Source organism: Primulina tabacum, chromosome 3, assembly GCF_025594145.1.
Source record: "Primulina tabacum isolate GXHZ01 chromosome 3, ASM2559414v2, whole genome shotgun sequence".
Classification (NCBI taxonomy): Eukaryota; Viridiplantae; Streptophyta; class Magnoliopsida; order Lamiales; family Gesneriaceae; genus Primulina; species Primulina tabacum.
The window spans coordinates 5,675,923-5,689,294 of NC_134552.1; the positions used below are offsets into that span (position 1 = coordinate 5,675,923).

At 36.9% G+C, this 13,372-nt stretch overlaps 3 protein-coding genes across 3 annotated transcripts; 1 reads left to right on the top strand and 2 right to left on the bottom strand.

The window, feature by feature from the left end:
• Positions 1 to 237: 237 nt before the first annotated feature.
• On the bottom strand, positions 238 to 3,092 carry LOC142539592 (pentatricopeptide repeat-containing protein At3g02330, mitochondrial-like). The gene is given in 2 exon segments (XM_075645156.1): positions 238 to 2,411; positions 2,413 to 3,092. Coding segments are annotated over 2 exon segments (2,673 nt in total). The 5' UTR covers positions 2,926 to 3,092; the 3' UTR covers positions 238 to 251.
• A 3,863-nt stretch (positions 3,093 to 6,955) lies between these two features.
• On the top strand, positions 6,956 to 9,753 carry LOC142539596 (basic leucine zipper 43-like). The gene has a single exon (XM_075645159.1). It carries the CDS (start codon positions 8,327 to 8,329, stop codon positions 8,831 to 8,833), a length of 507 nt encoding a protein of 168 aa, XP_075501274.1. The 5' UTR covers positions 6,956 to 8,326; the 3' UTR covers positions 8,834 to 9,753.
• Positions 9,754 to 10,641: 888 nt separating this feature from the next.
• On the bottom strand, positions 10,642 to 13,037 carry LOC142539594 (pentatricopeptide repeat-containing protein At3g02490, mitochondrial-like). Its single transcript, XM_075645158.1, is given in 2 exon segments — positions 10,642 to 11,557; positions 11,559 to 13,037. Coding segments are annotated over 2 exon segments (1,959 nt in total). The 5' UTR covers positions 12,909 to 13,037; the 3' UTR covers positions 10,642 to 10,948.
• Positions 13,038 to 13,372: the final 335 nt, after the last annotated feature.

Below are 13,372 nucleotides of genomic sequence, written 5' to 3' on the forward strand. Positions count from 1 at the left end.
ATTTCTTTTTTGGAATTTCGAGTTTGACGCTACAGTAAAATACTATGCCTGTCTGAACTATATTATAAATTCCTCTCTAGAACTTATTTCTAGTATGTCAAAATATTATGTCCTTGAAGCTACCTTCACCAATGGCACTAGTACAAAAGTTCACAAGTATTAATCTGTGAATGTTTTCTACAAAGAAAAGGTTAGGGACAAAACTTGATCAGTAAATTAAATATAAAGATCCTCATCTAACAAAACTTCATTTAACAACAAGAGACTGCGTGCAGTTCTTTCTCATCATCTACGTTCCATTCCTCACTCATGGTTACTTGACTACAAGTTCCATAACCATCCCTTTTCATCTCATCAATAAGCATATCCAAGTTCTCGTATATCTCTTCGGATCTTGGATGAGCTTTGTCACCAACAAGAAACATATGCAACTCAGATTGGACCTGAATCCAGCTACAACCAGGCTCTTTTTTAAGCCCACTATGTCTCATAACTTTCCTCATCTTTGAAACTTCGTCCCACATTTCAGCGTCAGCGTAGATATTTGATAGAAGAACATAGGCTGAAGAGTCCTCAGGGTCAAGTTTCAGAAGAGAACTTGCTGCTTTTTCTGCAACCTCAACATTCCCACGTATCTTGCAAATACTCAGCAGTGTTCTCCAAATCACATCATCAGCCTCAAAAGGCATATCTTGAATAAGCCTCAGAGCTTCCACAAGTCGTCCTGATTGTCCAAGAATCTCCACCATTGATGAAAAATGTTCCAACTGAGGTTCTAATCCATAGTCGGTCTGCATTAGGTTGAAGTAGTGTGAAGCGTTTTCTACAAGACCGATATGTGCACAAGCACGAAGGACTGCCACAAATGTTGAATGGTGCGGTATTACCTTCTCAAGCTGCATTTTTTCAAAAATCTGTAGAGCCTCTTCTGCAAGACCATGGTGAGCATAAGCACAAACCATGGCATTCCATGTCACAAAATCACGCTTGGATGATTTTGCAAACATCAGAACAGAGTCCTGCAAGTTTCCACACTTTGAATACATGTCAACTAAAGTGCTTGTAATGTACACATCTGACAGCAAATCTTGCTTGATTATTTGAGCATGAAGTTGCTTCCCAAGCCCGATATTAGCAACATTAGCACAAGTGTCAAGAACTGTTGCATAAGTGAAATTATCAGGTTTAACTCTCATTTCTAGCAGTCTTGCAAAGAAATTCTGAGCTCTCTCACTGTCTTCTTCGGATGAGAACCCAGAAATGATCGAATTCCATGAAACCAAAGTCTGTTCCTCCAATCGGTTATGAAGTTTTTCTGCCTCGTCCATCATCCCACACTTGCTGTACATGTCAACAAGTGCACTTCCGACAAATGAGTCGAATCCCATCCCAGATTTAACGACTCTTCCATGGACCTCCCTCCCACTGCACCAAGATTGCTTATCAGCACAAGCTTTCAGAACACTCCCATATGTGAACTCATCAGGTTCTATCCTTGATTGCAGCATTCTGGCAAATAGTAAAAGAGTCCCCTCTTCATTTTGATTCTGCCCATAGGCAGCAATGATTGCGTTCCAAGAGACATCATCCCTTCTCTCCATTTCATCAAATATTTGCCAAGCTTCCATCAATGCTCCACATTTCCCATACATATCCAGCATAGCATTTTCCACACAAACATTGGATTTGAAAGGACTCTTGATTGCTAATCCATGTACTTGGATTCCGGAGATACATCCCTTGATCACCATGGAGGCTGCACTAAAGGCACCTGATAAGCTTATTTCATCAAAACCAAGACCAGATTGCAACAGAAGTTGGAACAATCGCAATCCTTCAAATCCATTACCACCTCTAGCATAACCAACTATAAGTGCATTATGAGATTGCAAATTACGGTTTGGCAACAAGTTGAATACCTTCCTAGCATCATGCAAATTGTCACACTTGGCATACATGTCCAACATGGATGTACCTACAACGATATCATCTCCAAAATCAGTCTTTAATGCATGAGTATGCAATTGGCAACCCAGCGGTAAAGTAGATAATCCAGCAGACATCCTAAAAACGCTAGCATAAATAGATTGGCTGACCCCAACTCCATTTCTTTGCATCTCTATAAAAATCTCTAATCCGCAGGCAAGCTCGTCATTTTGAGCACAACCTGCTATTACAGCACTCCAAGAAACCCAATTTCTAAATGGCATTTCATAGAAAAACTGCAATGACTCATCCAACCTCTTGCATTTTGCATACATATCCAATATCGCACTTCCTGTCACCACGTCGCACAAAAACCCCAACTTATCTACAATTCCATGGACCTGCGTACCCAAGGCAAAATCCTCTAAACTTGAACATGCTTTTAAGACAACAGCAAATGTGGTCTCATCATAATCCACGCCATCCTCTTCCCATCAACAGAAAAACCTTAACTGACTGCAAGCAATCCCCGTTCTGCGTGTACCCCGAAATCAAAGAATTCCAAGAAATCACATCTCTCTCAGGCATCAAATCAAAACATGACTGCGCCAACCTCATTTTTTCATTCATCGAATACCCAAAAATCATCACATTCCATGAAACTGTGTCCCGTTCCGACAACTTATCAAACACTTTATTTGCACACTCTAAATGGGAGCATTTAATGTACATTTGTATTAAACAATTGGTAACAAAAATTGTGGGTTGAAAGCCAGATACTACCATCCGGGCATGGGCTTGTTGTCCCGGCTCAAGGGATCGTTGCTTTGAACATTCTTGAAATATATTGGAGAAGGTCTTTCTGTAGATGGGATGGGGTTTAGATTGATGTGCCACCGTAGAGATTGTAGCATCGAACAGTAGAAATTTCGAGGGTGAAACGTGGAGTGGAACTTTTATCGGGTAAAGGAAGCGTTTGATGAAGTAATAAGAAGTCATGGATTTTTGAATTCATGCTTGGTGGGTGTATTAGCTATCAGATGAACTGATCAACATCAACTACTTGTAGGTACAATGCTTTGTAAACTGGCCCTATTTTCTTGATCTTCTTATATTTACAGTTCCCGTGGCGCTATATCTGAGAGAGCATAAATGGTCAAGAAGTGAGCACAAACTGCAAAAAAAAAAAAAGAGTACGTTGACTCTGATCAAATTATCTTGTTTGGTAGAGGGTAGGCAGTAATGCACCAGTGTGAGTGGTGTTAGTTTTTAGCAATTTTTTATTTTATGTACCTTGTTGCGTCAAAATTACTGGTTGAGGGCATTTTTTTAAGGGAATGTGATTCCATCCCTAGATATTGTGCGACACCTCTGCCTGTGACCACAAAAGTCATGCTAATTCACGATGATAAAGTTGGTCGAGCATGTGTTCAACGAGCACCTTGACGAGGCTTCCAGGTCTTAGTGATTATCTAAAGCATAATTATTAGAATTTAATCATCGTCATACATTTAAAGATAACCAATCTGAATTCGGAGCATTATAGATATAAGAACTGGGCAGCCTTAGTCATGATGGAAGAGTAGGACCATCAAGATCTAAGGATGATATTGCCATCTCTATTGCAGGACTAAAGAGAAGTTCAATTATTTCAGTTTGACTAGAGCTAAAGGATTTTTCTTCTTCTTTTTCTTTTTTTTCCCAAAAGAACAAGTTAGCTTCTGCTGTAAACAGCCAGTTCCGTTACTCAACCAGCAGTTAAAGGAATATAGCATAATACTTGTTACCCCGTCTATCTTTAGCAGAAACCAGTGCAGGAAAATTAGCCCATCTGCTTGAACTGCCAAAAGGCTTGGAATTTACTCTCAACAAAATCAGCGTGCCGCCAATTTTTTGGCCAATATTTTCTGAAGATTTATCACTCTATGATTTCTTCTTACGTCGGTAAGGAATAATGATCTTTCTATCTGCATTTTACATCCCCACGTTTTCTAAGGTCGTGCCTTTGTATTCATACGTGTAAATTTGCTGCATAAATGAGCTGAACCTTTTGACTGAATTTACATGGCGTAATTTTCACAAACAGATTGACTGCAAAAGATCACTAAGTATTCCCAAATTTTCAAACAAAACTACTTAATGTTGTTGCTTCACCGAGATTATGATATTAAAAAAAAAGAATCAATTTTTTCAAAATAATAAAACGAGAATTACCTCCTGAAGTCAAATCTGTAACCAACTTGTTTTCACGTCGAACCCAATTCCATACGAAATTTGTGTGAGATCGTCTCATGAGTAGGGGTGGGTGCGGGTCGGGTTTTCGGGTTCGGGTATCCGAAATTTCGGGTGCCTGACAAGTCGGGTAGTAAATTTTACTACCCGACACCAACCCGATAATTCCGGGTACCCGAAATGATCGGGTATTTTCGGGTACCCGACGAAAAAAATATATAATATTTTTTAAAAAAATTTTTGGAAAAAATATATATTTTTTCACATTTCACAAAAAATCACGTCATTATATCGAGTTATGATTAGTAAATTTAAAAAAAACATGTATTTTTCACATTTCACAAAATATCATGTCATTATATCATTTTATGATTAATCATTTGTCATTATATACTAGCCACAAAAAATACATGTATTTTTTAAATGAATAAACATATAGGCCCACTATTTTTTTTAAAATTTTCGGGTACCCGATACCCGATCGGGTATCGGTGAAATACCCGAATCCGAAAATTATTTTCGGGATCGGGTCGGATCGGGTACCCGATACCCGAAAATAAACGCCCACCTCTACTCGTGAGTCGTATTTTGTGAGACATATATCTTATTTAGGTCATCTATGAAAAATTATTACTTTTTATGCTGAGAGTATTATTTTTATTGTGAATATCGGTAGGGTTCACCGTCTCACAGATAAAGATTCGTGAAACCGTCTCACAAGAGTTCTACTCGGATTGGTTTCTACCACAACATATGAAATGCATATTAAATATATTTCTTTTCATAGTTCAGATATTTAATTATACTCGTTTTATCTTCGCGATGTTTTTTTTATGCGTGATGAATTTCATATCTTACAATTGATCAATTTTCATATTCTTTTACAATTGAGTTTATATGCATAAACTTTAAAAAGAACTTAGATAAATTCAGTTTTTTAAATTGTTTTTATTAAAAAAATATAAGCAATTTTGATATTTGGATAAATGTTGAAAATTATTTTTGTTTTTATTTTAAATAGAAGTAGAAGCGGAAACCAAAAGACTAAAAATTCTACTTCTAAAAAATGATTTTACTCCATTAACTTTTTCATCCAAACAATCTCTAAAATCAACGAGTCTCTTTCTTTCTCATGAAATCAATTTGCATCATATGGTATAAATACCAATTGAAGAGGGTGTGTATTTTGGCTTGCTCTACACCTTTCATTTTTCATCATTATAATCATAATTATTTATAAAAATACATATTCCTATGAAATATTGATGCACCAAAAATATTTAATTTTGGTGCATAGTATATAATTCATGCATGCACCAAAATAAAATTTACTTATTAATTTAATCTCATGATCAATCAAACTTTGAGCAAACGAATTCGAACAAAGAAAAAGTTCAATAGATCTAAATGATTACTTAGATTATTTACATTTCCAAAAACAAAAGCAAGAAACATAGGTATCTCCAAAATGTTTTGTCAACGCCAATTTTGCCCAGGAAAGACATTGGTCATCATCTTCTTTAAGTAACCAAACACCTTTTCATCGACCATGTGAATGCCGGTGGGTGATCAACAGCTCGTGACAAGTAGTCCACTATGGTTCAGACTTCGTTATTGGCTCGGTATCGAATTCTCTACGTATATATCAAGGGTTTACGAAGGCAACTCATGGTACGTCTAGGATCATGGGAGCTCGCATCCTAGATTGTTTGATGGTATTGATTCTTGCATTTTTACCTGGGAAGATTCTTGCGTTAGGAAGATACTTTTTTTTTTTTTATCGTAGCTATCCTACATATGCCCAACTTATCGATTCACCCAATGCTGAGTCGGGACAAAGCAAGTGTCAAATCCAGTTTCAATTCGTACAATACCCCCACCGTTGGTTTAGGATCCTGTCTCTATTTATCAATCAGAAAAAGTAGTGCTACATCGACAATAGCCAATATCATGATTAGTGAGCGTATTCTTGTAGCTCATTTGACGTCGATGTCTCAAGTTTGGGATGACACTTGGGATAAAGTGTCAGTTTCGATATCCAATTATGATGTATATGGTAAGAAAATGGGATTCATTTCATATTTGTAAAAACATGAGCCAAACTGATAGAAATGCTAAAAATATATGAGCCAAGAAAACATTCTATGGCTAGAACCAGAATGTTAAAAACGATATTTATCTCTGCTCGTTTCTCTATGGTTCCATCATTCATTCAACCATTGGACCGTGTTGGTGTTGGTAATGGCAGGTAAAATAGCAAGGTGAACAAAAATGATAGGTTTCGAAATTCAGTATGTGGGAAATAGAACTCCTAAAGTTAACTAATACAAGCAGGCAAAAAAAGTGGTGATGTCGTGTATTCAACCACATTAACCATCTTCAATCGTTAAATCCCCCATTATGGTAAAAGACATACATGGGGGAAAAAGTAGACGATCGTCAGAAAATAAATAAAGCAAAGAACCAACAAATATAGACAAGAAAAGAAAGAGGAGTCAATATTTGTCTAATGATATAGTTGAACGTTTAGGCCACTCGAGTTGAACCAATATGTAGGAGAAAGAATTTGCCTCCAATCCACCCCTTCTTCTTAGTGGAAGATGCATTTTTCAAAGCTCAATCTCATGCACTCAACACCTTCGAATACTCACCACAAACCGTTGAAGATTTTTCTTAATGCATACAAAAAATGTGAGACTCACAAAAGCTTTAGCTCAATAAGGCTCACATATATGCAGCTCCTACTCGGCTCATAAAATCATTCGACTTTTAGATTGAGCTTAGGCTGCCTGAGTAAGAACATGTGTAATGTCCATATATAAAATTATAAATAATACAAAATCACAAATTCATAATTCCACTATTGGTACATAAAATTTTCAAAGAAATATAAAATTACACGTAAGTTTCATTTATATGATAATTGAACAATGAATTTAAAATATCACTTGTTAGTCTCAAAATAAAAATCTTTCATTTGATCATACGAACATGATTTCATTTCTTGGACTCCGAAAAAGTCGGTACATTCAATTCAGTTCCATAATTACCTGAAATAAATTAACAATTGATAGGATTGCACTTTAAATGAGATGAGCCTGTAAAAGCCTAAACTCAACTCATATTTTAACCAAACTAAATATTCAAACTTGAGCTCGATCCAACTCACACTTACATTAAGTTCAACCTAATTTTTTTTAGTCATTCATGATGATCTGGGGCTAGCCCAACTCAGTTGTGAGCCTGATGTGCTAATGAGATATCCCTTTCTGTATCTGACTGTTTCTGAGTCCGCAGATTGAAATATGATTAAAATATAAGTACAAATTTTTTGTTCTGATTTAGTCCACAAAAATGGTGATTGATTGAGCCACCCATTTTTCACTTAAAATTGCCACTTTCAGACCCCAACTTCTTACATGGTTTCCTTATATTCTTTTGCGTCATTAAACATCCATCATGCTAAAACCAATATATTGTAGTGTATAATTTTAATCTGGCCAACCTTGTATTAACACCACTTTTTAGACCCATTTTCCAATACACTCTCCCTGGTATTCCCCATTCAATCATCGCACGCCCCATGATAAAATCCTCTTTCACTGATTTAAGCATTTATTTAAAATAAATCTTGAAGATTATCCATAAGTCAACCAATATTTCAAAATTAAGTAATATCTAGAAACACCTCAATATGAACAGGGTAGTCGTCCCTGTAAATGAAAAATAATAACAAATTTAACGTATTATTTAATCTAAAATCTAACTTTCACACCCCGTATTCTTAATTTCTTCCTCGAGCATCAAACTTTGAAATAAATCCCTCCCTATTCTTTCTTCTCTAGTATCTAATAACATCGACGGCAATTCATTAATGAAAGAATTATATACATGGAGAACATAATGTGTGGACTAGTCCATCATCTTATATGAATGCATTGTAAAAAAGTTATGTAAGAACACTAAGCATAGTTTTAATTGCAATCATATCCCAGGTTCTCATCGAACTCTACTGCGGTAAATTGATAGAATGGGGCCAACAAAACCTTTTTCCACACTATAAATTACCACTCTCCACAAGTTCCTTCGCCTTCTAACACCAATACTTCTTCTCACTTGCATTTCCTATTCTCGTAATACTTACAGAGATACATTAGTATAATTAGAAATGCAATCGGGTGAAGATACCGGGCTTCAGTATATATTTCCTTCAAATTTAGTTGCATTCCCTACCCATTTTGGTACGAGTAGTAATAGATTTTCAGACCCTTTATTTCAACTACACATTAATCCAAAGGTTCATGAATTTTATCCTCAAATAACATGTTTGAGCAACAATACAACTTCAGATGAAGCAGGTGAACAACGATTTAGCATCATAGATGAGAGGAAGCAGAGAAGAAAGATTTCTAACCGAGAATCTGCAAGAAGATCACGTATGAGGAAGCAGAAGCACTTGGATGAGCTCTGGTCCCAAGTCATTTGGCTACGGAATGAGAATAATCAACTCACTGACAAGTTGAACCATGTGTCGGAGGATCATGAACGAGTAGTGCAAGAGAATGAGCAACTGAAAGAAGAAACTTCCGAGCTTCGTCAGATGATTGCTAATATGCAGCTCAATAGTCCTTATCCCAGTATGATTAGAGAATTTCAAGATATTCTCTGCAAATGACAAAATAAAAGTCTCCAAGTATTACAAACTATTTTCTGTTCTCAGGTTCCCTGAATTTTCCTGGAGAGGAGGAGGCTGTGATTCTGGGTTTTTTTTTAAGGCTTGTTAGACTTTGTTGTTCGCTATGAGAAAATAGTTATATTTCATCGAAATCTCGATACATTATCATAATTAAGTTTCTGGGTGCCAGCCTGCCGTGGATGCACAAAAAAGCAACCAATACAAGTAAGTCTAAGAATGAAAACACAACATATCTACCAATTAAAATATTAGTTTTTTTAAGCATTAAGGATCCACCCCAATTCCGTGGATGCACAAAAAAGCAACCAATGCATTTACAGGACTTGACAAACTTAAGAATATGAACAAACAGTTTTTTTTAAATAAAAATAAAAGGACTCACAGCCAATACCTTTACTTAAAAATTGTGCTTTATAATTTAAGCATCAAGGATCCACCCCAATTCCCTGTACACTCATTCGGCCATTAGCAAGCAGGGGAAAGCTCAAATACTCAAAATAAAAAAAATGCCATATAAAAATCGCCTCATTTTCAAAACACTGTGTCCCGTTTGAACACGTCTTCAAGAATATTATTCGCAAGGTTCCAAATGGGAGCATCTAATTTATATTTGAATTAAACAAGTGGTTACAAAACTTGTGGGTTTAAAGCCGGACAAGGTCATCCGGGGCATTGGCCTGTTGTGCCAGGTCTAGGACTCCTCGCTTTGAACATTTTTAAAATATCAGCAGGGCCATAAGAGGTCAACACCTAAATGCACACAATCAATGTGATTTCTGTGGATAAGATTGACTTCATAGCTAGTGATTTTGTGAAGCATACAGAATGGTTATCACGGAGAAAATAACAATGTACGAAATTTACAACTCCATCCCTTTGGCTGGATTTAAAAGGGGAAAGATATTTTCATTCTAAGCGTAATTTTCACGAACGGATCGAGGGCAAGAAAACACTTACAGATTCATTGCATTCAAAGGCGCGAACTTCAAATGGAATACGTACGATACCCTATTCGATCAAATGGTGGAGAATGAACCCTTTGAAGGATACTGCAAAATCTGTAGTGGAGAATCTGCTATCAGTAAAGCTGAGAGAAAGGAGGAAATTTGGAACAATAATAGAGAGGTTGTTTTTGCCGTCGGTGATGCCGAGTTTCTGTTGGTTCCAGGACAATAAGCTTCCCTCTGTTTATGGTGTGCTAAGCTGGGATCACACTAGGTCCTAGTCCACTTCTTAACAATTATTGCATGATAATTACAAAATATTTAATTGGAATAAACTAATTAAATGAATAAAAAATGGAAACAGCTAAGGTTAGGGGAAATCGGCACGGTTATGGAAAGGAGGTTGTATCGATCGAGCAATCTTCTTGGACAACATTCTAGTCCGCGAGGAGTTTGCAAACGAAATGATCCGACACCAGTCTGGTTAGAGAGAGGTTTTATACCTTTAAATACAGGCATCACCCCTGGTTGATAATGTCACATTGGGTCAGACGTCTTTACCAGGATAAAAAAAACGCAAATGTAATGTTTTGAAGTGTTTTCCGCTGTAAATTTTCTGGGATTTATTCGTACCTTTCGGGTTTGTAGTTCTATAAGTTAATCTCGACGAACTCTCAAATTTCCTTTTTAGTTTTACAGGTATCATCGTGTGTTTTGCGGCCATATTTTATGTACGAAACTCGAATTCTCTCTTGTTCTCCAAGCTTCTATAATCCACGACCAAAATTAACAAAAGTTAATTTATATCCCGTGAAAGACATCAAAACAACACAACTTTAGCAATCGAAAATCATTATCACATATACCTACTCCAATGTAAGTGCACTTGTTATGTTAAAATATATATTCACTTTGTGTTACTCCCGAATTTATCTCTATCAAAATTTAAGCATGCTTCAAAAACCACCACAAAAGTTAATAAATTGGAATGTGAGGAGACGGAATCGAAAACATTTCAAGGAAATACCCCATCACATAGTGCTACAAGAAACAACAGGTGAGACATCTGAGTCCTAAAGAATTGAAAACATTTCAAGGAAATACCCCATCACATAGTGCTACAAGAAACAACAGGTGAGACATCTGAGTCCTAAAGGACTCTGCCGTCATTCCGAGCTTTATCTCCAGATTTCATGGTACAAAACAAATTCAAAACATCTGCATGATTCTTTATGTGACTAGGGCATTTAGCATGGAAATCCTGAGCTTCATTTTGTCGTCCAGCTTTTAAAAATGCTTCAAATAGACGAAGATACGTAGATTCTGAAGGAGATCTCTTTGAAGCCAGGGCTCGTGAAAAGCAGACAGCTTCTTCAGCATTGCCAATCCTGGAAAGATATGCAACAAAGGAATCCAAAACTGGTGGGTACCCATGATTCTTCATCATACCCATCACATCTAATGCCTCTTTGAAACGCTTTTTGAGCAACAGTGTGCTCGTCAATTCTTTGTATGTGGTATGCCGAGGAGTTAACCCTTTGTCATTAACCATCTCTAAAACTAACTTGTATGCACTTAAAGGCCTGTTCTTTCGACAATATGTACCTACCAACAATTGTAAAGCACGCTCAGAATCAGATGAGGCCCCCTGTTGCTCGAGCATTTTGCGTAACGTACAAGTTGCTTCATCCAAATCACGAGCCAAGCAATATCCTTTAACCAAAGAAACCCAAGTACTGTTATCCGTACCACCCTCTGCCATCTACCATTTTATCCATAAATTCCCGTGCTCCCCTGCTTTTCCCACCACTACCAAGCTTGAAGGCAATCTGACATTGAGTAGAAACACTAGGTAGATAACCACCCTTTTCCATCGCTTCCAATATTTCTTTCCACTCTGTCAATCTCCCAACACTAGTTAAAGACTTAAGAATCGAATTTAGGTTAGCATCAGTTAAGACATTCCCACTTTCATTAAATATCCTCACAACTTTCAAAAACAAATTCATATCTAATTCCTTGCTAACCACTATTTTCTTCAAAAGGAAAATGCAATCCTGGACTGAAGGTTTATTCCCACCAGTCATGGCAAACTCATACAAGTCTACAGCATCCTTCATCATTTTAGACCTCACAAACCGCTCCAATACCATAAAATAAGTTTCCCTCTCCATTTCATAACCTGCACCTCTCATTTCATTCACAAACATCCAAAACTTCTCGACGTACTCCTCTCTACACAATACTCTGGCCATTGCATTATATGTAGTTTGATTGTGCTTAAACAACCCACTCTCCTCGACCCACCTGAAGAAAATCAAAACTTTATTGAGCTCTAACTCACGATTCTCCAACACCATCGTAACCAGTTCACCAGAAAATTCCACATCTGACTCCTGCAACCGCTTTTCCACATCATTACCCCACACTTCTCTCCTTATTATTTGAGAAACCCAAGAAGAAAACTTGTGGGCAGTACTATCGTTTCTAGGATCATTAATTTTAATGCTTGCCGAACCAGAAGCATACACGTCCTCCAGTTTCTCAACATCTTCGTTCAATCCATCTGCCTTGAACTTATCGGAAATTCTTATAAATGTGCCTTTTGACACACCAAAGCCTTTCTTTTTCATTTGACTAATCATATCCCAAGATTCCTTCACAAACCCATTAGAACCCAAAATGCCCAACATTAGATTGTATGACTTTGAGCTCAGTTTCTCACTATTACTCTCCAAAACCCAATCGAAAAGTCTTCTCGCGACATCAGGGGTTGTGTGGTCACTTCGTAGAGCGCTCAAAACCAAATCATGCGTAAAAATAACATTATTAGAATCCAACTCCTGCTTAATTTCTTCAGCAGACTTATCAGGCTTAGCGAAAATATCAGCCAACACAAAAGTCTGATCGGAGGGAGGTTTCTGCGGCTCAACAGCAAGCTCGGGGGATGATGAAAAATACCGAAACACGAGATTTGCGAAAGGTGCAGGCGACTGGAGAAGTGATGAATTTGGGGAGCGGACAGGTTTTACCTGAGAATGTCTATAAATGTGGGGCGGATATTGAGTCTGGCATCGGAGAAGAAGCAATCGGAGCCATTGATTCCCCATGATACAAATTCCCAAAGATCTTCTATTCTAACGGGGCTCCTCGGATTCAAAAGGGTGATGGTTTATTAAATGTTTTTCGATTTTTGATTTCTTGCTATTAGGGTTTTTCAAGGAGATGTTTTTGGGAATCTATAGTGTAGACTGTGAAATACCAAAACAGATCCTAAAAACCGTGTAATTTTCAAATTGGCCTCTATATTCCGTTACAACATCGGTTTGGCCACCCGATTTCCGAAAATTGACTTTTGGCCCCTACTGTTACGACATTGATTTGTACATTGTAATTTAGCTGGCATGATATATTCTTAAAAAACATGTATTATCAAATTAAGGCAATCCGCCACGATTTTTTTATTTCGTTTTAAAAATTAATAAATTATTTATAATATTATTATTTTAAAAAAAATTAAGAAAATGAAGACGATTATTTAAGTAAATTAGTTGCGCGTATTAACAACAATGTT

Coding starts and splice junctions, on each gene's coding strand:
- LOC142539596 (XM_075645159.1), top strand. CDS start 8,327: ATGCAATCGGGTGAAGATACCGGGCTTCAGTATATATTTCCTTCAAAT.